The sequence below is a fragment of the Eumetopias jubatus genome, unplaced genomic scaffold (assembly GCF_037043125.1).
Source record: "Eumetopias jubatus isolate StellerSeaLion01/CBP00866 unplaced genomic scaffold, mEumJub1_p1.0 scaffold_17, whole genome shotgun sequence".
NCBI lineage: Eukaryota > Metazoa > Chordata > Mammalia > Carnivora > Otariidae > Eumetopias > Eumetopias jubatus.
The window spans coordinates 56,722,170-56,748,480 of NW_028274823.1; the positions used below are offsets into that span (position 1 = coordinate 56,722,170).

The following is a 26,311-nucleotide window of genomic DNA, read 5'->3' on the forward strand; positions in this document are numbered from 1 at the left end:
CTGTGACATTCCCTACTGCCCTTGCTCACTATGTGACTGGAGGCAGGTTACTGAACCTCTCTGAGCGTGGCTTTTTGTCTAAACAGTTAAAGAGAGGCGAGTTTAACATCCCTGTGAGCATGGTGGACCCAGAGTCGGGCTCAGAAGATGGTGGCCACCATGGCGCCCTGCGGCACCACCTCTTCAGAGAAATTCTTCCTTGTTTATTCTCTAATTTTCTGGGCTCTGGGCCCAAAGGCCTGTGGCGGAGTTATTCAAAGTTTTGATTCCAGGGACTAGAGATGAGGAAGCAGGTGAGCAGGACGCTTTCTAAACCATCCCCCAAACTGTCCTAGGCAGAAGGGAATGAGCCTGGGAAGGGAGGTGACCTTGAAAGTCACCTAAATTGGAGGGGAGGGGGTCTGTACCAACACTCCTACTCAGCCAAACTCCCCAGCCAAAGGTATCCGTCCCTGGGAAATATTAAAAGTACAGAAAAAAAAAAAAAACACCAACATTCGGAGCTAACTGAGCTGCAGGTGGTGGCTGGAGACAGACTCATTTGACTCCTCCCCCTCCTTCCCCCACAGTGGCCCTCAGGTGACAGAGCAGACCAGCCACCTCTTGCAGGGAAATCAGGAAGAGAGTGGGAACGAACTGGGGAGGTGGGTGGCAGGAATGAGGAATTAGGCAAAGAAAAATGGCCTGCGAAATGCAGAAACGCCCCAGCATGCTTGCTTCCCAGACCCGGCCCATGAATCGAGGGGTGACAGGTCTCTCATCTCTGATGCCAAGAGCCAGGAGCTCCGGGGACCGCAGGTACTACATCTGCACCTGCCAGCACTTGGAAAGAGGCAATAAAGCATCCTAGCAGGGCCTGGAATGCTAAGTGCCTGCAGCTGGGAAGGGGCTGCCATGCAGCGAGAGCAGCTCGAGGCAGACGTCCACTGCTCGAGGCCCCACTCCCAGGCACTGGCTCCGGGGGCCGAGGAAACGGACAGGGGAGGGGACAAGACAGGTGCACACTCAGTCTAGCCCTGGGGGCCGCCATGGCCGGGTGCTGGTCCAGACAGACGGAGATCTTCTGGAAGAAGCCTAAGTGCGCTGGGCAATTTACCGAGGCTGGCAGGAACTGGGATGCTTGAGTCACGGGTATATAAAAGTGGCTCATAAAGCACCCCAGCTAAGCCAGACGTCTGGAAATACACCAGGGCCACATGCAGCTCGGCAGTGGGTGCCCCATCCCCCCAAGTGATGACAATGATAATAATGTTTGCACAGCACTTAGAGTGGCGGTGCCAGAGCCTGGGCTCAGTGCTTTGTGTGCATATTAATTTACCAAATCCTCACAACCTTACTGAGCCGGTGGTAGTAGCATCTTCCTGCTCTGTACCAGGAAGCCGAGGCAGCCCAGAGGCCAGAGAGCTAGGCCCTAGCAAAGGCAGGGTTGGAGCCCGCGCAGTCGACTTCGGGAAGCCACGCCCTAGCGAGGGTTTCTCAAACTCAAAGGGGCCGGTCCGTCACCTTGGGGGCTTGGTAGCCTGCAGCTCCTGACTCAGCTGGCCTGGGGTGGGGCCTGCATCATTAACAAGCTCCCAGGTGACGCCTGGTCCAGGGACCACACCTTGAGTAGGAGGCTCCCAAGTCCTGGACCACCTTCCCAGGATACCTCTTCAGCTGTGGAAATGGGTCTACACTACGCTGCTCTGGCCCTGGGGGCCTCTAAGAGTCCCTCAGTTGACACAAACAGGCCTTGGCAGGGTGTCAGAACCAAGGGGCTGAGGCCAGGGGAGGGGGTGTGAAGTCTTAGAACGCCTCTGTCCCTTCCGCACCTCAGCCTAATTCAATCCCAGGCGCTGCGGTGGGGCTCAGACTGGGATTTTTTTAAGCTCCCTGTGTGATTTCAATGTGTGGCCATATACAGTCCCGGAGACAGATAACAGGACTGCTCCAGTCATTGTGTTAGATTTATCCCTACAGAACTGGGGAAAGTTCTTTGGGGTTAGGTCAGGGATTTCAAGGGGGTGGTGAGCCACATGCCTGGCTATGGCTAGGGTCTGCTAGGGTTCCCTCTTCTCGTCCCCTGGAGGAGGGGGCAGCTGGCAACCCTCCAGCCTGGCATGCCTTCAGAGATGCCCACACTACCCCCATCCATGAGCTTCCAAGAGAGAGCAGACACCAGCCTAGATCAGCTGTGGACCCTGAGGCTCCTGATAGAGATCACCCAAACCTCTGAGCCTCTCTTCTCCACTAGGCCTTGCCCTTGGCCTCCATCCTGTCTTCCACCTGCCCAGCCCAGTCCTAGCAAGAATCCTGCTAAGTCCATTTATGCAGAAGCCCCCCATCCTTGATCTGACCACCCTCAATATCTGAGTAAGCTCCTCATCCCCCACCCCTGGTGTGCATGCCCTTGGCCTGCCTTTAGCAAGAACCCCCCTGCCCTTGATGGCTCCTCTTTTTTCCATCCACCAATTCCTCTAATTTTCCATCCACTGAGCTCTCACTCTGCTCCTTGGCTATAAATCCCCACATGTCTTGTAGTATCTGGAGTTGAGCCCGATCTCTCTTTCTTATTGCAACCGTCTTGAGTTAAGCCTTCCTTACGTCTTAACAAGTGGCAGAGTAATTCCTGTCTTTAACACTGCCCCTGCCCAAGGGAAAAGTCACGCCACAGAGTGAGCAGCCCCGATGGCGGGAGGGGGCTTGTTGTCACCAAACACTAAACACAATGTTCATGCCTCACCCTGGCATTCAAGGCCCAAGCAATGACTTCAGGGCCCAGGCAATGATCTCAAGCCTTATTTTTCCCTTACGTGTACCCCCCATACAGGAAAACTCAGTGCCTTACTGCCCCTCACACACCTGAGCACCCCCCCATCCTGCCTCTGCTCAGGCTTTCCCTCCCACCTGGAAGATCCCCTCCCTTCTAGTCCACCTGCTCTGAGTCACAGTGATCCCTCCCCTGGTGACAAGACTACTGACCCCCCAGTCTTCATTTCCCCTGTCTCCCACAGCTGTACAACCTCCCATTTTGGCTGGGCACACAGTCCTCTGGGATAACGACTACATCTAAAGGCTACACTTTTGCAGCCTCCTTTGCAGCTCATGTGGTCATGTGACTGAGTTCTGCCCAATGCCATGGAAGCAGAAGCAATGTGTGTTACTTCCAGGAATGTTCTTATGCCTCTCCTTCTCCTCTTGCCGTGATCGCTGGAGCTCCAGCAGCCATCTTGGACTGCGAAATGACCTTGACCATGGAAGCTCTATATGGTGGAGCAACGAGGTTCCTGACCACATGGGACATCGTACCAGCGTTGCGCTGGCCCCTCTAGACTTGAACAGGAGAGAAAAATTAGCTTCCATCTCATTTCACCACTGCTTTTTTTTGGAATTTTCCGTAACAGCTGAACTTACTGCTATCAGAGCTACCTTTTCAAATCCCTGGAGTCATGAACTCTGGGTTCTTGGGCTCACCATAGGACAGTGCAGAGAATCACCACTTGCATCTTCTGCCCAAGTTAAATAGTAAGCAGGCTGGAGGCTGCAATCATGTCTTCCCCACCACATGAAGCATGAGGCTTCACACACCACACAAAGCGTGTGTCAGGAGTGAGGTCTTTCTACCGTGCTCCATACAACGCACTGGTTTGCATCCATATTCTCAGCAGGCTGCAAACTTTCCTGGAATGGTACACCCAGGTACAGTCGCCCCATCCGGGCTGCTTGCTCCCACGGCCCCCACCCACTCCCCGGCTCCCCGGATGAACGCGCCCTTACCAGGATGTCCGAACCCACGGATTCCTCCCCCGAGGCTGGGTTGGAGCAGTTGCGGAGTTTGAATACCCAGTACTCCTTGGCAGTGATAAAGAAGTTCCATGGCAGTAGGCCGCCAATGCCCAAGCTGAAGAAGATGATGTAGGTCCCATGGAAGCGGTCCTCGGGCCTCTGCAGGCCGGGCGGGGGGCGGTCGAGCAGCTTCTCAAGCAGTGTTTCCTGGTCAGCGCGGAGGGAGCTGCTTGCCGTTCTGTAGGTGGAGTTTGAACTGTGATGAAAGTCATCCTCGGAGGCCATGGCCACGGCTGGAGCAGAGAGACACAGAGACAGGGCAGGCAATCAGAAGCTTAGGCTGGGCCCGGCTAGGGACTCACCCGTCCCGCAAAGCTGACTCTGCCCCGACCCTGCATCACCACAGCATATGGTTAGAGGGGGAGAGGGAGGATCGGGGAGACCAACAAGATGCCGGGACTGTAAGTGACCAAAGCATCACCCCCGTCCCCGTGCAGGACAACAGAGGTAGCCAACAAGCTGGGGGCTGGCCGGGAGGAAGGCCATGTGATGCAGTGGGACCTACGGCCATCGATCCAGAAGGGCAAACCTGAGCTCAAGGCCTCCAACTGTCTATGGAGCCATTAAAAAAAGGCAACTAGGACCCTTGATAGGCAAAGCATGTTCTCCAAACTCTTTTCAACTTTATGTGAGAAAAGTAAGGAGCAGGAAAGTGCATAGAATATGTTATGATTTGTGCCAAAAAGCAGGCAGGGTTGGGCTGGGTGGGGAGGAGAATATCCTGCGGAAGGACACAGGGGAAATTTCCGAGGGGTTGCCCCTGGGGAGGGAGGGGTCTTCACTGCCTCCTCTTTCGCGCCTTTGGAATTCTGAACTATGTGAAGGGATTATGTATTCAGAAATAAAATTATAAATAAAAATAAAGGCATTCAAATAAAATAACATTTAAAACAAAAAACTAAAACCATGGTGTCTAGAGCAGCCTTGAGAAGCCAGTTTGAGAGATCTAATAGGACACTCCCTCATTTAATTTTTGGGAAACGAAGGTCTGAAGAGCAGAAGGTCACAGACCAGGTCCATGGCCAAGCCTGGGTTTGTAGCTCCTGCCCGGGTCCCCACCTCTGTCCCTCACATCCCATCAGGAGACAGCCACTCCCAATCTGTGACAGCACCTAAAACTTAACTGAAATTCTGGGATGCCTACATGAACTTGGGCAAGTCACCATGCTTCCAAGCCTCAATTTCCCCATCTATAAACCGAGGAAGGCCTTTTTTACGATGCTTATGTAACTGCAACTGGCTGCCAGTGCCTGGCCCGTGGTAGCAGCTGCTGCAGGAACGTCAGCATCTTCCCTGCCATCCTGGACTTGTCCCCTGGCTGGCTGGCTGCTGAATGGCTGCGAAGTAGCACGCCTGCTTCTGTCCTCTATATAGCACCTAGGACATGGCGGCAGCTTGATAAATGGGCAGTACTTCCACAGAGGTGAGGATGGGACACTGCAGTCTCTCCTGCAGTAGCTCCCCCCGCCCCAATACATCAAGAAATGAACTTGGCTCGGCCCCCTCGGAGGCTGAGCCTTAGACTCACAGCATCAAGCCGGGCCCTCCTTCCCTGGGAAGATGGGAATGCCCTGTCACAGAGGCACACGGCCTTCTCTGGTATCTCAGGAGAGCCTCACAACATTCCTTGGAATTAAGCAGGACAGGAATTCGTGCCTCCCTTTTTTCAGAGGCAAAGAATGAAGCCTTGAAGGCAATTGATTTGTCCCACATTCAAATAGTAAGAATTCCCAGTAGCTAAAATGAAATCCGGTGCTCATGCAATGTCAAGGTCTGTGCCTCGCACTTGAGCATGACAACAGCACAACATGACAGGTACCACTCTAAGGCTCATTTCACAGATGAAGAGTGAGGCTCCAGAAGGTTCAGTCATTTGGCCAAGGTCACACAGCTGCCAAATGGCAAAGGACGAGGTTACATAGCCAAGCAGTCCGAGGCCCACCCAGGAGAGGAGGCTGGCTGGCAATGTGAACCCATGTCTGCTGGCTCCAAGTACAGACCTCCTTCTAGAAGGCCTCACGGACAGTGAGCTGTGAGCAGAGGTGAAGAGGATGCAGGGCACCCTCACCAGTGTTTGCTGAATGAATGGACTCTGTCTGGGTGGTCAGGATATTCCCTCCTATGGGGGCATGTACCCTGCAGCCGGCAGGCAAGAGGCTGCCAGATGGCCGAGCATGAAAGCCAACAAGTCTATTTTCAACTCCCCTGGCTGAGCAGTGCCCTTTCCTAGCCTTGTTCTACAGGAAGCCCAGCTCTGACAAACTAACCAGTGTGGGCACACATGCAGTGTGCATGCCCAGGTGCAGACACACACGCATTTCTCAACTAATGTTTAGAAATGTAAAAACTATGACCCATGTAGGACAACAAAGGACAAGTGGTTCTTTCCAGATGCTCCAGCTACAGGGGTGGGGGCGGGGCCCGTGGCCGGCTTACTCTGGCCCACTCTCATCTCCACAACATCTATTTGTCCAGGGCCATTCAGCCTTGACTGAGCTTCTGAAGAAGGAACCAGAAATTTTCTCTAACCTGGGTCACAGGCCAGGGCACTGGAGTGAGCAAAGTCTTACTACTCTTTATAAAAGCTGGCTGCTGGCTTTTTGGATTAAAAGGAAAGAAAGGAAAAAGAACGCTAAGGAAGAGCCCTGGTGTCCGCAGTGTGGGCTGGCTGTGGCCTGCCCTGTACTCAGTAATCTGCAGGAGTTGGCCAGGCTTGGCGGGGCTCCCTTCCTGGGTGAGTTGGGGGAAGGGGCAGCACCCCCACAAAGAAGCAGAAGTGTGTGGTGCCTGGGCTGCTGCAGACCACCATCTGGAACTGGGAGGCCTGGTTCTGAGCAGGTTTCTGACTCTGGCTCAGTCAATCTCCCCACTGTGCCTCGATTTCCTCACCTGTGAAATGAGGGTAGGGGAGCTGGTGATGCTAACCCACGGGAAAGCACTTCTGGGGAACAAAGGGTGCCACCCAGACACCATGGCAGAATCGGCTTTGGGGTTGGAGGCACCCCCAGCCTCAGACTCCCCTAATTTGAACTAAGAGTCGCCACCTTCTGGATACTTTGGGCTGACTCGTCCATACCCAGGCCCCCCACAACCAGGCAGTGGGGTCCCACGTCAGGAAATCCATGAGGAGGAGGAAGAGGAGGGGAGAAAATCCAGGGGGAGAAAGAGCACAGCGACCCAAAAAGGGAAAAAGGGGGGGCCAGGAGTCAGAGGGGGCACGATGGGGAGGGATACAGTGAGAGATGAGAGGCGCCGCAGCGGGGTGGCTGGGGCTGCTGGGGCTCCCCCTCCCGAGGTTCCCGCGGAGCAGCCCTCAGGAGGGCTCCTCGGGGGAGGCCGCCGAAGCGTGAGCCCAGGGGGCGGCCGGGAGCCTGAAGAGCCGGCCGGGGGTCAGGTCCACGCCCGACCACCGGCCCGCACTTACTGTCGCCGCCGCGCCGCCGCCGCCGCCGCCGCTGCCTCCCCGGCCGCCGCGGCCACTGCGAGTCGGGGCTCCGAGGGGCCGCAGGCCGAGCTCCGCCTCCCGGCCCCGCCCCGCCCCGGCCCGGGCCGCCGACGCCGGCGCTTCCCGATTTGCAAACCCTTCCCCGGCCCGGCGTCCCCGCGCCGCCGCGCCCATTGCACAGGCGGACCGAGTGAGGCGCCGGGCGCCCCGTGCACCGCCCGCCCGGGCCCTGGAGCGCGCGCCGCTCGGCCTCCGGGCTGCTGCGCGCACTCCTTCCGCCCCCTCCCCGGGAGCCGGCCCCTGCGGTCCCCAGAGCCTGCGCCCCGGGGCCCGGAAGAGCTCCCGCTCGCCCCCAGACTCCTGCAGAGAGCCCCCTCTAACTGCAGCCCCCATGAACCCTGCTGGCCCAGCCACCCAGCTTTGGCGCCTAGTGTCAAGGCCTCCTGTGTGCCAGGCCAGCGCCATGATGCTTTGCCTTGTCACCGCCTTCCGGAGGCCCATCGTCCGGCCGAGGCGGAGGGGAAGCTGGGCCGGGGGCGGGGGTCGGGGTGGGAGGTGGGGGAACCGGTCCTCGGGACCATCCCGCCAGGCTCTCCCACCAGCCCCCGGACTTTCGTGTTCGCGTCCCAACGGCAGGCCAATGGGGCCACCTTTACCCGCCCCTCTTCCTCTCTCTGCCAGGCCTTTCACCCCTCGCAAGCCTGAGGGCCAGGGGTGCAAGTATGCCCCTTTCACAGACAGGGGAAGGCGGCGCTTACGGGACGCCGAAATGGAGCTGGGGTTCTAAAACCCCTGCCCGCCTGTGATGGCCCCCGCCACAAGGGGGCGCCCAGTGCTGGGTGCTCTGGGGCAAGGTGAGGCTCAGAACAGTTTCCTTCCTTCAACAGACCTACTGCAATGAGGACCTGTGATACCGTGATATAAATATATATTTGGGGGGCGCCCCAGTGCCTCAGTTGGTTAAGCGTGGGACTCTTGGTTTCAGCTCAGGTGTGACCTCAGGGTCCTGGGTACAGCCAGGCACCAGCCTCGGCACTCAGCGGGAAGTGGGCTTGAGATTCTTGCCCCCTCTCTCTCCCTCTGCTCCTCCCCCGCTTCCCACACGCTCTCTCTCTCAAATTAATAAAAATATTTAAAAATACATATATACATACATGTATATATACACATATATATATTTGGTGTTAAAGAAAGAAAACCGCAGGCCCCAAATGACTGAGTTCCCAAACCGGGCCTTAATACCCAAACTAAATGCAGTTTCAACCTCCGCCAGAAATGTGGCCTTAACTGGTCAGTCAGGAAATATTTCTTTCCAGCAGCACCAAATGAATCTGTCACCTGGGGCCCCCTCTATCCCACCCCACCCCCAACGGAAGATAAGGCAATCCACGTGATAAGATATCTTGCTTTTCCCCTAGCAAACAACCTCCATGGGAGAGATCTTTTTTTTTTTCCTAAAAACTCTTTTGCCCCCACCCTCCTTTTATAAAAACCTCCCATTTTGTACAGTGCCTCGAGTGCCTCTCTGCTTGCTAGATGGGGTGCTGTCCAGTCCATGAATCATTTAATAAAGTCAATTAGATCCTCAAATTCACTTGGTTGGATTTTGTTGTTAACATTGGTCTGGACATGAGAGCTTCCGAAACCCTTGGAATTTTCTGGGTAATAGAGGTGATAGTGATGTGGTTTTGGAATACAGGTGAGGTTCGGGGGAGTGAGGTCTGGAGACGATGAATTCTTGAGACATCTTTGGGGCAAAATGGTGGTTTAATAAAGCACGGGGACAGAGCCCGTGGGCAGAAAGAGCTGCTGCATGTGGGTCTTGAGGAGTGGGGATTATATACTCCGGAGCTGGGGGACATAAGGAAAAGGGAGGTTTCAAAAGAACTTTCATATGCTAAAGAGGACCAACCTACTGGATTCCTACAAGATACCAGAGCTCAGGCCACTGTCAAGTTAAGGTTGTTTTCCCTTCTAGCAAGGTATTAACATTAAGATAGTTGGGAGATCCCTGGAAGAATGTCACACACATGGGTTGCAGGGTGTCAGCTTATGCTCTGTCTTCAGCTAGCCTTCTGCTCCCTCATCACTAGGAGAGTTTTGTTTGTTTGTTTATAATAAGCCCCTTTTGACCACGCCAGGGTTTATGCTAATCAGGTGACTCTTGCTGGGCCCCTAGATAGCTTCTGGATGGGGGAAGGTTGTGCCAGAGGAAGCAACCACAAATTTAGGGGTTGGGATTTTCAGCACCATACCCCCCCTCCGCCCCAGGGGAGAAGAGGAGCTGGAGACTGATTTAATCACAATGACCACAGAGTTCATTAATCATGCCTATGTGCCTCCATAGAAACCCCTAAATGATGGGGTTCAGAGAGCTTCTGAGTTGGGGAACACATCTCCTTGCTGGGAGGGTGGTGCCTGGCAGCTCCATGGGGACAGAAGCTCCTTTGCTGGGGACCTTGGACCCTGTTCATCTGTATCCTTTATAATGAACTGAGGATAGTAAGATAAGTGTTTTTCTGAGTTCTGTAAGCCCTTCTAGCAAACTATTGAAACTAAAGGTTGGGGTGTTGTAGGAACGCCCGACTTCGTAGCCAAGTCGGACAGAAGTCTGGATACCCTGGGCAGCCCATATGTTCTACTGGCGTCTGAGGTGGTGACAGTCTCAAGGGACTGATGCCATCTCCCAGCGGTTGTGTCAGCATTGAACTGAATTGCAGGACACTGGAGAGAGGGAGAATTGGTTGTTGGTGGGCAAAAAACCCACATGTTTGGTGTCAGAAGTGTTGAGAGTGAAAACTGTGCAGAGGCCCAAAGGTAGGGAGGGCTGGGGTCTTGCTTTGGAGGAGCTTGCACCCTCCCCGGGGAGGCAGGCCAGCATTGGAAGCCCTGCAGGGGTGTGCATGGTGCGGTGGGGGGCATTGGTGGGCAGGTGCCAGGAGTCAGCAAGGACTGGGCACCCGCCCTATTTCACAGGCGCAAGTCCCAGGCTCGTAAAATTAAGTAGCTGGCCCAAGGTCACAGGACGGTGGAGCCTGTATTTGCTCCCCCTGCAGGTGTGTCTGACTCTGAAGGTGGCCCCTGTTTTCTGCTCTCCCACGTGCCCCTCCTAAGGGCCTGGGGGTGGGTAGGGTAAGAAGTGGGATGCAGATAAAAGGGTATGGGGCTTCCCGATCTGGCGGAGGCCAGCGACATGGGAGGTAAAAGAACTCACCAAGGCAGAACGAAGGAGGTAGAAGTTTATTGACTACACTGCAAGGAAGAAGCAGGCCGGACAGTAGAGAAGAGACTGTCTGCTAGGAGGCGGTGGTGGGGAGCTGCAGTTAAGGGGGGAAATGGGGAGACGTGGGAATGTATGGAATTTTCCCCTTTATGGTACCTGTGCCCGATTTTTTTTTTTTTTAAGATTTTATTTATTTGACAGAGAGAGACACAGCGAGAGAGGGAACACAAGCTCGGAGAGTGAGAGAGGGAGAAGCAGGCCTCCCGCCGAGCAGGGAGCCCGATACGGGGCTCGAACCCAGGACCCTGGGATCATGACCTGAGCCGAAGGCAGACACCCAATGACTGAGCCACCCAGGCGCCCCCTGTGCCCGATTTTGAGCAGCCCATGGGTCAGCCAGGGCCTCTGGCTATTTCCAGGTGGGTCGCCTAATGAGCCTGTTTGCAGTCAGCTGGGGGGGGTCACTGTGGGCCCTTTTATCCCACTCAGGTTTCCATTGTTTAAGCCTGTGACCTAGAAGTGGCCTCTACAAAGGGTTTCTGGGGAGAAACAATCCACCCTCCGACTCTAACCACCTTGGAGCTGAATCTTCAGCATGCTTGTGGCCCATGGAGGACGGCAGGGAGGACCTTCCAGAAGGAGCAGAAGGCTAAAGTGAAGGCAGAGGGGAGAGCGGTGACATGTTGGTGGAGTGAGGGGTACGAGGCTGTGAGAAAGTTCGGGACTGGGACGGCCCTGGGAGCCAGACTGGGGGCGTGGTCGTCACCCTGCTGGCCACAGCCTTCCTTTCCATGGCACAGCATTCCATAAGGGTTTTGCAGGAGAGGAGAACAGGCCCCACCAGGGCTAAAGAGGTGACCGTGGTGATCGCTGGTCACAGGCAGGGCAACGGACTAGAGGCTGGGGCCACTTGGCTTCAGTATCTGACTGATTTGTCCAGCCTAAAAAAACAGATCCATATTTGCAAGGTTTTAATAATTTGGCCTCTTACGCGTTCCAGGCCTTGAACCATCCTGGCTCCCATTCCTGCCTCCCGAACCTAAGTCAGTGCAGTTTGAAATATCCAGCCCAAGACACTTGGACCTTACCTGAAAGGTGGGGAAGGGGTGGGCAGGAGGCGGGAGCTGTGGGGGGCCCTGGGACACTGTTTTGGAGGATTTGGAGCCCCTGTGTGGTTCTTGGGGGGAAGGCAGAAGACTTGTCTTGAATCTGTTTGCTCAGCGAGCTCTCTGTTCCATTTAGCTTGTGCAATGTGCAGATCGGGTCAAGCATCCGGATTTCCCCAAGACGCTCCGATCCTGTACACTTTAACTACAGCTGACAGAATAGGCACTGCCGACAGTGAAATAACAAAAACCAGAAGGCTGAAGACCTTCCCAGATGCTGTCCCTGATGGGGAGGGGGGCGGTCAGGCGTCCCTCTTGCTGCACTTGGCCTCCCAGGGCTGGGCAGATGTTTTCAAGGGACCCAGAACTCGACGTGGAGCAATTCCAGCAGAGAGTAAGTGTCTATTAAGCAGGACTGCTGCCTGTCAAGGAAGGGGTTTCTTCAAAGAGCTCTGCGCTGGCTGCCCCCCACCTCTCTCCTGCAGGGACACTTACTGGAGTCCAACGTACAACTCCATAACTAGGTACGCTAGTTAGCCTCATTTTGCATATGAGGACCCTGGGGTTCAGAGAGGTTGGTATCTTGCTCAGAGTCACACAGCTACTAAGTGGCCAAGACTTAAATCGACACCTTACTGCCCCCAGAGCCCAGCAGGGGACATTATCCAAGTCACACAAACTCTTAACCCAAAGCCTGCTGACCTGTAGGCAATTCAGCAACAGGCAGAACCTGCATATTCACACAGCTGCTGCTGTAGGAGTTAGCCAGGAGGCTGCCGAGGCCGCCAAGGCACGGGGTTGGCAGGCCATCTTGCGACGACGCTCTGTCACTGCAGCGGGTGCAGCCTGGCTGGCTGAGTGAGGCTGCACTCCTGCCGTCTGGGGCTTACTGGACTCCCCCGCAGGGCACGTGGGTCTGGGGAGACAAGGACTCATTCATAATTGCTGAGCTAATTGTCTGCTCTCACATTACCAGTTCAAATCCACCCTCCGACTCTAACCACCTCTCCTTCTGTGTCCCACGGCTCCCTTTGGGAAAGTTCTGTGCCTCCTGGAGATTCCAGCCCCTGACCCCTCTGTCTCCCCTCCATGCATCGGGCATCTTGCCCTCCAGCCTGACTCAGCTTAGATCCCATGGCCCATTGTTGCAGTAGCATCTTAGCAATGCCCCAAATCCCCATGCCCCCGTCTCCTAGTGGTCCCGCTGGCTGACCACGGATGCACCCACCTACATCTGAGCAGATGAGCCTCGCTGGAGAAAGTCCCCAGCCGGCAAGCAACTCCACTCTGAATTCATGGTTACCAACCTGAGATGGGCCTCCAGACTCCAGCAGGCTCACAGCATATCTCCATCCTAGGAAGGGGATGGGCTCTGGAGCCAGAGGGGATCAGACCTCCCAGTTGTTGGTGGCTCTATGCCTCCCCCATCCTGTGAGGTCATCCCACCGTAATCCCCCTGGGAGTCGGAGGGACAGAGGCAAGCCACCAGGAACTGGAGGGCGCACAAAAGGGCTTGTGGACGCTGAGCTGTGCCTCATCAGGACCTGGCAGCATTTGGATGGAGGAGGAATGGCTCTAGGGTGGAACATGAGATCGGTTTCCAAATCTTTGAAAAGTCGTCAGGGAGTATGACTTAGACATATTCCTAGCGATTGCTGAGGGTAAAATTAGCCCCTACGGTGAAAATAAGTAAGCAGTCAATAAATGCCATTTATTATTATTCTTTTAGTAAGGAGTGTGTTCACCATCTCTGGAGGTAGTCCAATGGTGTCTGGACAAGCCCGAGTCTGGGCTATTGTGGAGGGAATTCTGGCATCAGGTGAAATGCAGGAGATGATGGCCGAGGACCCCCCACCTCTGCCATCCTAAAAGTTGGGAAAATGGATCGCAGCGAGCCCCTGCAGTTCTCGGGAACAGCTTCTGCCAACTGCAACCCCCTTGGGTAATCACAATATTCACTGGTCTGAACACTGGGCATCTGTCCCTGGCGACCTGGGGATAGGGGAATTGCGGAGACCCCAGGGCCTCAGCTCAGCCCTGACCTGGGGTTCATCAGGCAGTGGGGAAGCTCCTGGGAAGAAGACGGGCTGAGGCCACCATCCCATGGAGGGATGTAGGAGGGGTGCCGAGGCAGGCACCACTTTCCTTCAGATGCCACCCCAGCAAAGTGGCGCGCAGGCAGGGGCCTCTTGGCACTCTGTAGACAGGGCCAGGGGCTCAGGACGGTCTCAGTCAGCAGACCCCTGAACCAGAGCAGCTCTGAGCCTGTCCCTCCCCTGCTGGACACCTTTCTAAAGCCCACCTCTGCCAAGCAGATCCCAGGCTGGGCGGGTCTTGTTGGACCTACGCGGTGTTTCAAAAAAATAGGGCCCGCAGTTAGCCAGATGGAATGATTTCACATACAAATCCCAATCCTGATGTCTGGTTTCTAAAAGCAGAAGGATAGAGCAGTCCTGGGCCCTCACTCCTGCCTGGCAACCACCAGTCTGAGCCAGTAGTAAGGGCCTTCCCCTCCAGTGGGCTGGGTGGTCTCTGTTAGCTACAGTCTCCACTGCTCCCTATTGCTCCCTAGAGTGCTGAGGCCAAACGTGAGAGGCCATCTGATAGAACATTTATCCTCCTGTTCCACTCAAGTAGAGATCCATGCTGCTAACAGAAGTGGGAAGCAAGCAATAAGCTAAGACCTCGTATGTTTTAAGAACCAGCCAAGAGGGCACGTTTCTTTGTGAAGTGTTGATATGGCCACTTCTCTTATTCATATGATGAGCAGTCTGGGTCCTGGAGATACTTGCTTTTGACCCAGGCCTACAGATGAAGCCCTGAGGCTGAATCCAATCCCAAGGAACAGATCTGTGTGAACCTGGAGCGGATGGCCTATGGCAGTGGGGTCAGCCTGGCCCCTCTGTCCTTCCCAGACTCCCAAACTGATCCTTTGATCCCTCTGCTATGAGCTTTCTCATCTCCATACCTGTGACCATGCAGTTCCTGCCACCTGGTGGTTCCTTGGACCCAGCCCTCCACCTGCTCAGACACCACTACCTTCCAAGGCAGGCCAGCCAGAATGATCCTCTCCCTTCTTCGTGCTTGTACAAAGCTGGTGCCAGTCCCAGGCTGGCTGCTCCTCAGTTCTGGGAAACTATGGGAACTCACTTTTTATGCTGCAGTGAGCTGCTAGGGGGCCGCGTCCAAGCATGATTTATCGCCCCGCACCCCCTGTTCCGTGCCCATCTATGGATCAGATCAATAAATATTGATTGAATGTCCAAGTATCCCAGACCCTCTCCCTGGGGAAGCTTTCTAGGCCGAGAAGCTGGGGTGGGTAGATTCAAGCTACCCCAGGGAGGCCCGGGCTGGGTCAGGTCCTCACGGCTGCAGGAACGGCACAGATTCATGGGTGCCCCCTCCCCAGGATTACCCCCATGTCCTGGGTCAGGGTCCCTGAGAGGTCACCAGCTCCCACCCCCACGTGCATACGCACAGCCAGAGAGGGCCCTCAGACCATTTCGGCACCTGCGGCAGACATCTGACCCATTACCTGCTAAAGGGACATCAGTGTCTTCTCTAAGCAAGAAGTTTCATAAAAGGAAGTTGCTGCAAACTTTTGCCTAAAAGCATCTCCCCCAAAATGTACAGCTGAGAAACTATGGCTCAGAGAAACCAACCCCAATGTTCTAAAATATTACGGTTCCGGGGGCGCCTGGGTGACTCAGTAGGTTAAATGTCTGCCTTCGGCTCCGGTCATGATCCCGGGGTCCTGGGTTGGAGTCCCGCATTGGGCTCCCTGCTCAGTGGGGAGTCTGCTTTTCCCTCTCCCCCTGCCCTCCACTCTGCTTGTGCTCTTTCTCTCTCAAATAAGTAAATAAAATCTTTAAAATACCACTATTCCAGAAAGCCTTTCTCGACGCTCAGCTCAGTCAGTGGCCTCTTTGAGCTTCCATGGCCCCCTTTGTCCGCTGGTGTCTCTGTCTCCTGGTTAGGCCACAGGCTCTGAGGGCAGTGTGTGCCTCCTGGACCCTGTGCCCGGGACTGACCAACGGACACGGTGTGCCGGATGAGCCGTGGAACCCCACCCTCCGCCCCACCAGCTTGTGTTTGGGGAAAAGTCAGGACTGGGGAGCTCCTCATCTTGAGCTCCTCCTGTCGCTGGAAGGCTGAATCCAGGGCAGGGATTGTGGTAGAGACAGCTTCCTGTTGAGGACAGTCACCCAGTTCTCCAGGACCAAGGGCTAGGAAGGCTGGGCTCTTGGTGTGGGACGCCTGTGCCCAGTGCAGAGTGACGGGTTGGATGGCAGGTTTTCCCGTGTCGGGCGGAGGGAGGAGGCCGGGAGGGAGGAAGGTGCCCTAGGCAGCAGAGAGAGGCTGGTGGAGGCGGTGAAGGAAGGGGCAGGGAGAGCAGGGGTCCACAGCCCCCAGTGGCCTATACAGCAGGCCCTCCGAGCGCTTTAGTTAAACCGGACGCTGGAGTTCCAAGATCAATGGGCTGAGCCTTAGCAACCAAAATGAGATAGAGACCGTCTTAATGACAGCGAGGGAGGGAAAAGTTAGGGACCTCCATGGGGACATCATTAAGGGAGCCTGTTATCCTGTGGGAAACACAGTGTCGGCGAAATGAATTTCCGAGCAGTTATTGGAAAAATAAAACTATTTCATGTTTATACCTCAAGGGGTTGAGACTCTTGGATCAGATCCATTATATTTAAATATTTACATGTACAAATATATGTTTGTATTTGCATAGATCTTCCTGAGAGGATATATAAAAAAATAAACCAGTTGCCTCTGGGTGGGGAAGACTGGGGACAGGGAGGGGAGCAGCAGACAGGACGTGAGACTCTTCTTTTGTTCTTTAAACATTTTTTTTTTTTTTTTTTTTAGCTATAGGCTCGTATCCTGTTTTGAATTAAAATGGGCAAGAGTTTTGACAGATTTGCTAAGCCGAACTGGATGAGGTCTTCCTGTGTGTGATCTTGAACCCGAGGCTGGGGTTGGAATGGGTTTTCCTATGGCCCCCAGTGGCAGAGGGGGGCAGCTGGTGGTCTGAAGCCTGAGGGCTGCACCAGCTTCGTCACATCCCTGCCCAGCTCTAGGGCACCTCCTCGGGCTGCCGCTTGGTTATAGGGTCGGAACCAGCCCATCTCTGCCGGCTTCTGGTTTTTCCTCATCCACCCCTGGAACTGTGAGGGAGGAGGGCCCACCAGGAGGGGCTGTCACACCCCAGCCTAGAAGCAGGACCCCAAATTACAGAACTACACCAGCGAGAGGGAACTTACAGCCTGGCAGGTCTAAGGCCCACAATTCATGGGTAGGGAAACTGAGGCCCAGGGAGGGACAGTGACCCGCACAGCATCAGAACTAGAACCCAGGTCCCTCCTCCCCAGGCCAGAACTCTTTGCACCTAGCAAGGGGCAGGTGGCAAGGTAGAGGCCCTCCTGCTTAGGTAGTGGGCAGAGGGTGAGGGGTTTAAATGGGTATCCTTGATTCCTGGGGGCACCTACACAATCTGCCTGCTTATGGGGCTACTTGGTAGGAAATTACCATCCCACACCTGACTCTGCCCACCCTTCCCTGCACTGCTGCCCCCCCTCAGGCTGTACCCCCTTCCCTTCCTGGCCCCCCACCCCCCGGCAGATGAGTGTGAATGCTGCAGACACCCTGGGTCCCAGGGGAATGATGACAGTCTGAGCGGTGGTCTATGCACATGTGTGGGTGAGTGCACAATGAAACTCGGGCCCGTCCCACTGCGCCATAAGCTCCCAGAGGACCTAGCCCATGGGTGCTCCCTACCCGTCGTGGGACAGCCAGGCGACACCTGGCACACACCCCAGAGCCACAGCTCCCTCAAAGTCAGAACAGGCGGGGCCTCTAGGTACCTCATACCTCAGGGCATGGGAAGGTTAAAAAGGGGTCCACGGCCAAATACACCGGGGGCACCCTGTATTAATATGAAGAGACAAGCTTCTCGTGGGACTTCTCAGAGCCTTTCATGTGCTGATGGACACTGTGAGTCTCTCACTATGAGACCAGAGGGTACTTTCACTCCAAACTTCAGAGATCACAGCATCCACCATGAAGCAGGCACTGCAAGCTGGAAAATGCTGGGACTAGAACTCAGCGCGCAGGAAGGCCTGACGACCAGCTAACAGGGCCCCTGCCAGCCACAGGGCCCCCTTGTGCAAAGTAGAAAAGAAACACCCCTTCAAGCCATCTGTGGGAAAATTAACACCAATGTGCTGATTTTATTAGAACAGGACCTTTACTGCCATCTGCTGGAAACACAGTAAATACACAAATCTGCAATCTGTGAGAATGGCACCATTCTCCCCTTTAGGTATTTAGAAATGATACTCTTGTCCAGTGTGTCACCTGCCCAGCCATGCATAGCGGCCCTGAGTCCAAAGTCACGCGATCCCAGCCCACCCACCAATCCCTTTCTACGTGCACCATTATGTTCCAGGTGAGTGCTCTAAACTGACCTCTCAGCCTCCGCCCTTCTGCATTTCTTGTAGGCAGAAAGGGATGCTGGGGGCTTCATGTCCACTTATCACCTAGCCCACAGCTGGCTCAAATGACTGACCCCTGAACATATTCCATGAATGCTTTATGCACTGAGGGTGTCGACTGGGGAGCAGGGATTGGGATCCAGATCCAGCCCGGGCTCTACCTTGCTGTGTGACCACAGAGAAGTCCTTATCTCTGTCTGGGCCAGTTTTCCTTTCTGTAAAATGAAGCAGTTGAGCTTGATCGTTTCCAGGAGCTCAGAGAGCTGACAATGACCACCCGATCCCAAACCCACAGAACTTTGAGAAAAGTAGGAAGGTCATCCCAGTTGCTGATTGAAAGACAGTCAGGAAGACAACAGAATACAACTGCAATTTTTTATTAGACTAGGAAATATAATTTATTTTGTAAAAATTAATTTTGTTACAATAGGAATGCTAAACGTTATGTACAGGTTGAAGTTTACAGAATAAACAGCAGTGGGATCGGGCCATCCCCGCAGCCCTACATCCCCGGGACACATAACCATGTCCACGGCCCAGGCAGGGGGGCCAGCCCTTTGCCCCCAGCAGAGCTGCTCCCTGCACCCAAACTCCCGGTCACCTTCCCTCCGAAGGTGTACTAAGGGACCTGGCCCAGCTGCCTGGTTGCTGGGAGAAGGGGACCAGAGGGTCCTGGGTCTTCCAGGAGATGGAGAGACCCCCACACCCTTAGGAGGACCCCTGGTCTCTGCAAGAGAAGGCAGAGGAGAGGCACGTAGAAGATACACTGACTGACCCTGTGGACTCAGGGAGGTCACACACGCACATCCGGGTGGGGACATGTTCCGGGGGGGGCGCAGGCAACCTGATGTGCCTGCAGACAAAAGCACGCACATCCGGGGCACGCACACACACATGCACGTGCAAGCACATCCCAGCGATGAGAGAGACACAAACACCCACTCAAGGCCCCTGCAAGCCCCTCGGGGGCCCCTGATCTGCCTCTCATGGGGCACATGGGTCATGTGTGGCAGCCGCTTAGGCCTGAATAAGAGGAGAAATCCTGATGCTACCCTAAGGTGGGCGGTGTGGGGCTGCAGCCACGGCAGCCTCAGCAGAGGACTGATGGATGGAGCCAGCTAAACTTTTCCAGGCATTTCTTATAAAGCTGGACAGTTTGAACCCTCCCAGGAGGCTCCAGCCAATTGGGTCTGTGCTCCAGGCCCTGGTACACACTTTTTGGAAATCAACTGAGAAATGGCACATGGGTGGCTGGCCTGGCCTCATCCAGCAAAAGCTCCCATCCTGGGTGCTGGGCAGGCAGGGTGGGAAGGAGGGGCATGGCAGACCGCGGCCAACCTCCCCCCGCTAGGGTTCCCACTAGAACCCTAGAACGACCATGTGTCAGAACCCAAAGGGAGTCAGACAGCTGCGGGTATGAAAAGATGAGGCCCAGAGAGGGCAGTCCTGTGCCTGAGGCCACACAGCAGTTTAATGGCACAGCTGGAGCTTGAGCGCTGGTCTTTGGACTCCAGGCTGCCCGGGGGCCTTTTAGAGACGGATGGGAAGGGCACCGGGAAAGCCTCTGTGGCACTGGTTAGGCTGCCGTCAAGGCCATGCTGCCACACAGGCCTCCATGGCTCAGGCTAGGAGGCCTCGGGGACTTGGAGCCCCCAGCGGATGGGCACCCTGGGCAGGGAAGGCTCGCTGCCTTTGAGGCAACACCACACAGGCGCTGGGGTCAAGAGCTGTTGCTGCCCCACCCCGAATGCAGGCCTGGCCCCTTCAGCAGCCCTGATAGAAGAAATCCTCTCTCAAACCGAGCAGGCCTCTGTCTGCCTGCGGCTAACCTACCCCCCAGGGGGGTCGGTAGGTGGTGAGAACCCCCATAAGCCCCAGAGTCCATGGCAGGGAGGGGTAGGTTGGGGACACCGCCTGGGACTGGCGCTCCCAAACCTGCTTTCCTCCCAGGAGACCAGGCTTTCAAAGGCCAGGATATGCCCAGGCTGGTCCCAGCAGCTGCTCATGGACCTGCTGGGGCAAGCCCTGGGGTCAGAGCCTGCCCAGAGCTGTCGGGGCGGGGGGGCTGGCACAGACTTTGCCCTGGGTGCGAAGGAGGAGAGAGAGGCCTCTGTGCCAGTTGTAAGAGCCAGGTCCCAGCCCTTGTCAGCCAGTCAAAAAGGGACCTTGATTTGATGGCCCCTAGGAGCGTCCTGGAGCAGGCTGGCAAGGGGGTCCTGGCCCCTCCACTCTGGCAGCCCTGCCTGTTCAAAGCTCCCTTCAAGACCTCCCAGACTGCAGAGGGAGGCTGAGAACCGGGCTGAGGGAGGTGCCGGTGGAGGTCAGAGCTGGGAAAACAGCCCTCCCCAGGTCCTCCTCCAGTACGGGGCGGGGGAAGGCGTGTAGAGCCCAGCCGGGCACCCACCTCCCGGACTGCAAGGCTGACTGCTGACACGTTCTTCAAAGCCACACCGAGGCCCAGAAGCTCAGGCTTCTGCAGTTAGAGGCCCTCTTATCCATCCCTTCTGTTTTATAGATGAACTTCCCCAGCCAACTGAGGCTGGGGAAGACCAGTTTCTGGATTCCTGGGCATTAACAGAATGCCAATATGCTGCAGCCCACCTAGTCTACGAGCTGCCAGGTGGAGGGATGACCTGGCTGGTCCCATCCCGGGGTGAAGGAGAGAAACGTCCATAGGAGACTCTATATCCCTCTGCCCCACTTCTTTCTCTGCTTGGGCCCCACCCCCTTCTCCAGGAGCCACCAGACTGGGACACTGGAAACATCGTCCCTGGCTCACAGCTGGCCCGGCCTGCCCACACTTTCTACCCCAAGGCCTCTTAATCCGGACTCCCCAGGAGCCCAGGGAGGCTGTGCGGCATCTGCCTGGGGAGGCGGGTGGGCGGGAGGACCCCACCCCACTCCAGACCTCAGGGCTCCTTGGCTCTATAGATTCAGCATCTGCTTACGATTTTAGAGGGAAATACGGTACCATGGCTAAAACCCCATTTGACCCTGTACAACTGGGGAAACTGAGGCCTTGTAGGAGTTAGTCTAAGACAGAATCCTTAGCAGCAAGGTGTTCTGTCTCTCTCTCCCTGATAATCTCTCTCTCACACACGGGCACACATGCACACATGCTCACTCCTGGCCAGAGCCATGAGCAAGCCCATACTCATCCACACTCAAGAAAAGAGTTTTCTATTTTTTTTGTGTTGTTTTTCATTTTCATTTTTTTTTTCTTAAAAAGGACTTATCCAAATATCTGGATAATAAATCATGTGCGTTTCCTAAGAAACTGGGTTTTTCTTTTCCCTTGTGGTTTTGGTGTTGCTCTTTTTCTTCTTGGAGCCTGACTGGCGGTCTGAAGTTTCTTTCTTCCTTTACTTTTCCTTTTTGCTTTGGCCAGGAGAAAGCAGTTTGTGTGAATTGTACTTGACTCTTCAAAGAGGAAAATGGTGTGAAAGGAGAAAGGGGCTCGCGGCAGGGGAGAAACCAGGAACTGAGGGAGAAACTGAAGGACGAAACTTAGACAAACGTAACCCAGAGCTCCCGGGGCGGCAGTAGCAGGTGGTGTGGAAGGAGTGGGGGGGGGGCCCTCCTGGCCCCCTGGGCTGCCTCCGGAGACCTCATGGGGGTTCCCCGCAGAGATCTGCTGGCAGGAGAGACAGCCAAGGGCAGAGAAGGAGCACTGGGTCCTCTGGACAACGGACTACATGGATTTGCTAAGGCTGGTCGTGGTCTGGAGTGGGGCGAGGGGAGGAGGAGAGGGTGACTCCGGCTGTGAGCTGGGGGACAGCATAGGCCGCCCCGCCTCTCATGAGGCTGCCCGAGCCTCCCTGTGCCCGCCTCCTGCCCGCCCTCCCAGCCCATGGTTCCGGGGCCGCTCAGCAGTCCCCGTCAGTGGCCATGGCCACCAGCATCTCACTCTTGCCCATCTCCTCCAAGGCACTCGCCAGGCTGTTGAGGTCCCCGTCGTCCTGCTGCAGAGCTTCCCAGAGGTCCAGGATCACACCCGTGGGGCTTGCTTTGGTGGCAAAGTAGTTCAGGTACCTGGCAGAGGGAAGGAGAAGGCCATTGGGCTCCCCAAACACCCAGCACCTCCTGCGAGCATGGAAATGGAGAGAGCACTGGGAGGTGAGAAGACTCTGCGGTCCCACAATCCTGGGTCTGAACCCTAGCCCCTCTGCTGGGGGGCTGTGTGGTCCCAGGGTAGCCCCTGCTCCTCTCTGAGCCTCGGGCTCCTCCTCTCTAAAATGGAAACTGTCTTGCTCATCATCATCCATCATCCCTGTTAGTACTACCATTGAAAGACACTGGCCCCAGGAGAGATGGTCCAAACCTAGCCTTTCATTCTTTCCTCCTCCCACATCCGTTCCCTGCTTGGTCTCACCCCCCCACACTCCCCCGAGAGCAGGAACAAAGCCTTAGACACTTTGCAAAGCCCATCCATTTCTAGTAAGGTGTCTTGTATGTAGCATCTTCTCAACACAGGTTTATTAAAGGGTTTCTCAGTAAGTATGTAGTAATAAGGACTATTGTTGCCATTATATTTATCTAGAAGAACTTTTTAAGTTCTCCAGAAGGGTTTTGACATGAAAATATACTCTGTCACTCCGCAAGCATTTCCAGAACACCTGCTCTGTCCTGGGCATGGGGGTGCAGATGGTGATTACACCTGGTGTCCCGGCTTCCCCTGATTCTCACAGGCCAGCACCCTGAGCATGGCGCTCCTCAAGGAATGGGCTTCTTGGATTTAGCACACCCGAGCCTGAGCTCCTGATCACCCATGGATGGAAGGATGTGCCTGGACTGTCGGGCTGCCTGCCCCACCTGCCCGTTGGGGACAAAGGGAGGCTGGGGTGGGTTGGGCCCGGCCCAACACCCACCGGTCCATGGAGAGCTTCTGCGCCAAGAGCCGCCAGTCATTGCCCCGCGAGTTGGGGGCGTCCAGGCTGTTGCATATCTTCTGGCGGATGGACAGTGGAATCTTGAAGGCATAGGGCCCCAGCTGGGTGGTGACCGTGCTGCCAGGGGCAGAGCAGAAGGCGTCCAGGGAGCTGGCAGGCGTCTGGAAAAGCAGGGGCAAGGTGAGAGGGGAAAAGCCCCCCCACCCCATGCATAGCACTGGCACCCGTCCCTCCAACCTTCCTGCCCGGGACTGTGAGCTCATGGAGGTTCTGGTTACTCCCCACGCTCTGGGCAGGCTCCAGCTGCCCAAAGACCTCCTCCCCTGGAAGCTTCCAAGGTCCAGGGCTGCATGCCCAACCCCCAGCCCTCGGGGTGCACCATGCTCACGCACTGGCCCAGGCTAATGCTGATGGCCTCTCGTGAATACAAAGCCATAAGGAGCCTCAGCCACGGTCTAATCCACACAGGGCCACTTTTACACGTGTGGAAATGAAGTCTAGAACGGGGAGGTGACGTGCCCAGGGTCACATGCCAAGGTAGGGGCAGAGCGGGGCCTAGGCCCATAGCCAGTGCTCTTGACACCATGCTGCAAGGAGGTTCTAGCACTGCCGTCCTGGGTGGCCTGGGTTTTGTAAACCTCAGGCTGGATTTATAGTGGGGGAAAACTGCAGGCCTGGGCCAAGTGCTGACTGGATCCAAGGTCAGTGGTCTCTGTCCTCCCTAGAACCCACTTTCCGACTTAGATGTTGCCACAGGACCAAGCACAGTAAGTGGTAGCTCTGAGCAAAACTGCGCAGGTCCCAGCTCAGACTTGGGAGGTGAAGGGAACATATCTTTACGGGAGACAGCACTCCCCCGCAGCTGATGGGGCAGCACGGGGGTCTGAACGCTGTCCCCCCTGGCCCCACAGAGTGTCTGGCCTCACCTCTGCCAGCGTGGCGTGCAGCTGGAAGATCTGGCCTTCCCCTTCCACCTGCCGCACACAGATCTTGCAGGTGAGCTCTGTGGAGGCCAGGCTGTGCCTCTCCAGGGTGAAGGTGCAGTGCAGAGCCTTCTGGCTGCCACTCCAGATGTGACAGAAGGGGATCTCCTGAGGGAGGGGCAGCAGGGTCAAGGATGGGAGGCGAGCCTGCCCTGCCCTCAGAGGCTGGTGATGAGGCCAGCCTCGGCGAGTGCGGGGACCTCTCAGTGGGCAGTGCAGGCCTCTCCATTCAGACAGGCAGAGGGAGAAGAGCTGGTCAAGGGCCCTTCAGCTGAGAAAGGGAGCATATGGGGGAGAAGGCACAAGTCTGGATGCGTGAGTGTGTGTGCAAGGGTGTGCATGCGTATACGAGTGCGTGTGCGCACGTGTGTCTGGGCTGGAAGCCTTGCAGACTCAATAGTGTTGTGCAGATAGGTGCCAGGCACAGGGATGTGACTAGTGGAGATTCCTCTGCAAGGTCTGCCAGGCATGAACACTCTTAGAGACGGTAAGGCCTCTTTGAAGGTGATGTATATAGACATCTGTGTTTAGGAGTGTGCCATGGGGTGGGCACCGAGTGTGAGGCTGTGCCTCGGGATGACTGGGAGTGTGAAGTGAGGTGGGAGGGAGACAGAGACCGGGGGTGGGGGCAAGCCTAGAGGAAGGAGGCGGGGCCAAGGCCTGGGCAGGGGCACTGGTCTTCCCTGGGCAGCCCCTCAAATGTTCCCCCCCTCCCCAGCTTCATTCCCCTCCCCCAGCCCTCACCTGGTACTTGGCCAGCAGCTTGCTTCTCCAGTGGGCATGGGGGATGTCGTGCAGAGAGAGGCGCAGGTTGTGGTAACTGTCTTTAAACAGCAGGGGTTTGGGCTCCTCCACTAGATAGCCACCCAGCGTCCGCTCCAGCTCCAGCACCTCCTGAGGGCCAGGAGGCAATGGGAAGGGGGAGCCCATCACACTTGGCCAATGGGTTCTTCTTGCTGCAAGCTGGGGGTCTGGGGACACATGCGGGCTGTGGGAGCCAGGCTGTAGGACTGAGGGCAGGTATCCATCGGAGCACGGGGCCAGGCATTTGGTAAGTGCTCAGAGAAGACACACTGTGTGAACAGACGGATGAATGGACAGATAATGGGACAGATGGATAGATGACTGGATTTATAGGTGACTAGACAGAGAGATGGACGAATAGATAGATAGAAAAATGGATGCATAAATACAGACAGACAGATGGACGTGTAGACGGATATACAAATGGATGGGTAATAAATAGAAGGACAGATGGAAGGAAAGATGAATGGATGCTTGGTGATGGCTGGACAGACAGACAGATGGACTGCTGAGTGAATGAGTATACAGATAGATGGGCAGCAAGCTGGATGGATGATGGGTGGATGCACGAGCGGATGGACGGACAGATGGGGACTGAAGAGATAAGGAATGCCATCAAGCCAAAATGTGGCAGCTCCCCTCCTGACCTCCACTCCATTCTCTGACCAAAGCTGGACCCCGGCCAACACACCAGTGCTGAGGGATGCAGGCCGCAAGAGCACTTCCCAGAGCCTCCAACCCATTCTGGGCCTTCTGGAATTTCAGGCCAGCTCAGCCCAGCAGAAGACATGCACTCTCCCATGAGGCCTTGCCACCTGTGCTGCCTCAGTCCGTGACTTGGAGTTTGGGACAAGTCACGTGCTACTGGGAGACAGGGACCGGAGGAGACCACAGACCCTGGGTCGGGGGAGGCCTGGAGCTACAGGAAACGGACCAGAGGCTTCACAGGGGGATGGAAGGAGGGAAGAGGTTTACACGGGGCCAAGGAGCCGTGTTCTTCCAGTGTTAGGATGAGCCTGAGGTCCTAGGAACGCGGCGGAGGGCTGGGGAGGCAATGGGTGGGACTTGGAGGCGGGGGGGAGGGGGCAGGGTGCTACTAACACAGGTCCACACTGCCACCACCAGGCTCTATGTGCCCAGATCTGACACCTTCACCTTTCTGCCCACCCCCCCCCCCCCCGCCCAAACCACTGGCACCTGCCACAGCCCCTCCCTCATGCAGGGACACTGTCTGTCCTTTTGCATATACTCAGAACCTGGCCGTCAGCCCCCACGCCTCCCTCCCCTCTCCCTCCCATCAGTCACTGGGTTCTGTCCATTCTGCTAACACAGCGGCCAACCCCGTCCTCGCGGCTGTCACTGCCTCGTGTCCAGGGCCCAGGGCCCAGTTGCAGCTTTCAGCTGGCCTCTCTGCCTCTTGTGCAGCCATGCCCCAGCATAGCACAGGGGCTTTCAAAAGAGCGCCTGTGAACAGGGGTCCACCGCGTCTATGCCACCGCCCACTGGATGGATCCCAAATTCCTGCTCATGGCTCCC

General features: G+C 56.0%; 2 protein-coding genes across 4 annotated transcripts in view; both read right to left on the minus strand.

The window, feature by feature from the left end:
- The window catches only part of SLC29A3 (solute carrier family 29 member 3), a 40,628-nt gene extending 33,163 nt beyond the window's left edge, over window positions 1–7,465 (minus strand). The window contains exons 1-2 of one of the 2 annotated variants that reach the window (XM_088019791.1): window positions 7,250–7,465; window positions 3,757–4,058 (exon numbers count right to left, since the gene is read on the minus strand). In XM_088019791.1, coding sequence (XP_087875917.1) covers window positions 3,757–4,058; window positions 7,250–7,444 — 497 coding nt within the window. In that variant the 5' untranslated portion in view covers window positions 7,445–7,465. The remainder of the gene's footprint in view (window positions 1–3,756; window positions 4,059–7,249) is intronic. The other variant, XM_028109604.2, reaches the window with a different exon arrangement.
- Window positions 7,466–21,965: 14,500 nt separating this feature from the next.
- Window positions 21,966–26,311, minus strand: part of UNC5B (unc-5 netrin receptor B) — a 77,889-nt gene continuing 73,543 nt past the window's right edge. For both annotated transcript variants that reach the window (XM_028109701.2, XM_028109700.2), the window contains 4 exons: window positions 24,716–24,865; window positions 23,915–24,079; window positions 22,968–23,149; window positions 21,966–22,131 (listed from right to left, as the gene is read on the minus strand). In XM_028109701.2, the coding sequence (XP_027965502.1) occupies window positions 21,966–22,131; window positions 22,968–23,149; window positions 23,915–24,079; window positions 24,716–24,865 (663 nt within the window). The remainder of the gene's footprint in view (window positions 22,132–22,967; window positions 23,150–23,914; window positions 24,080–24,715; window positions 24,866–26,311) is intronic.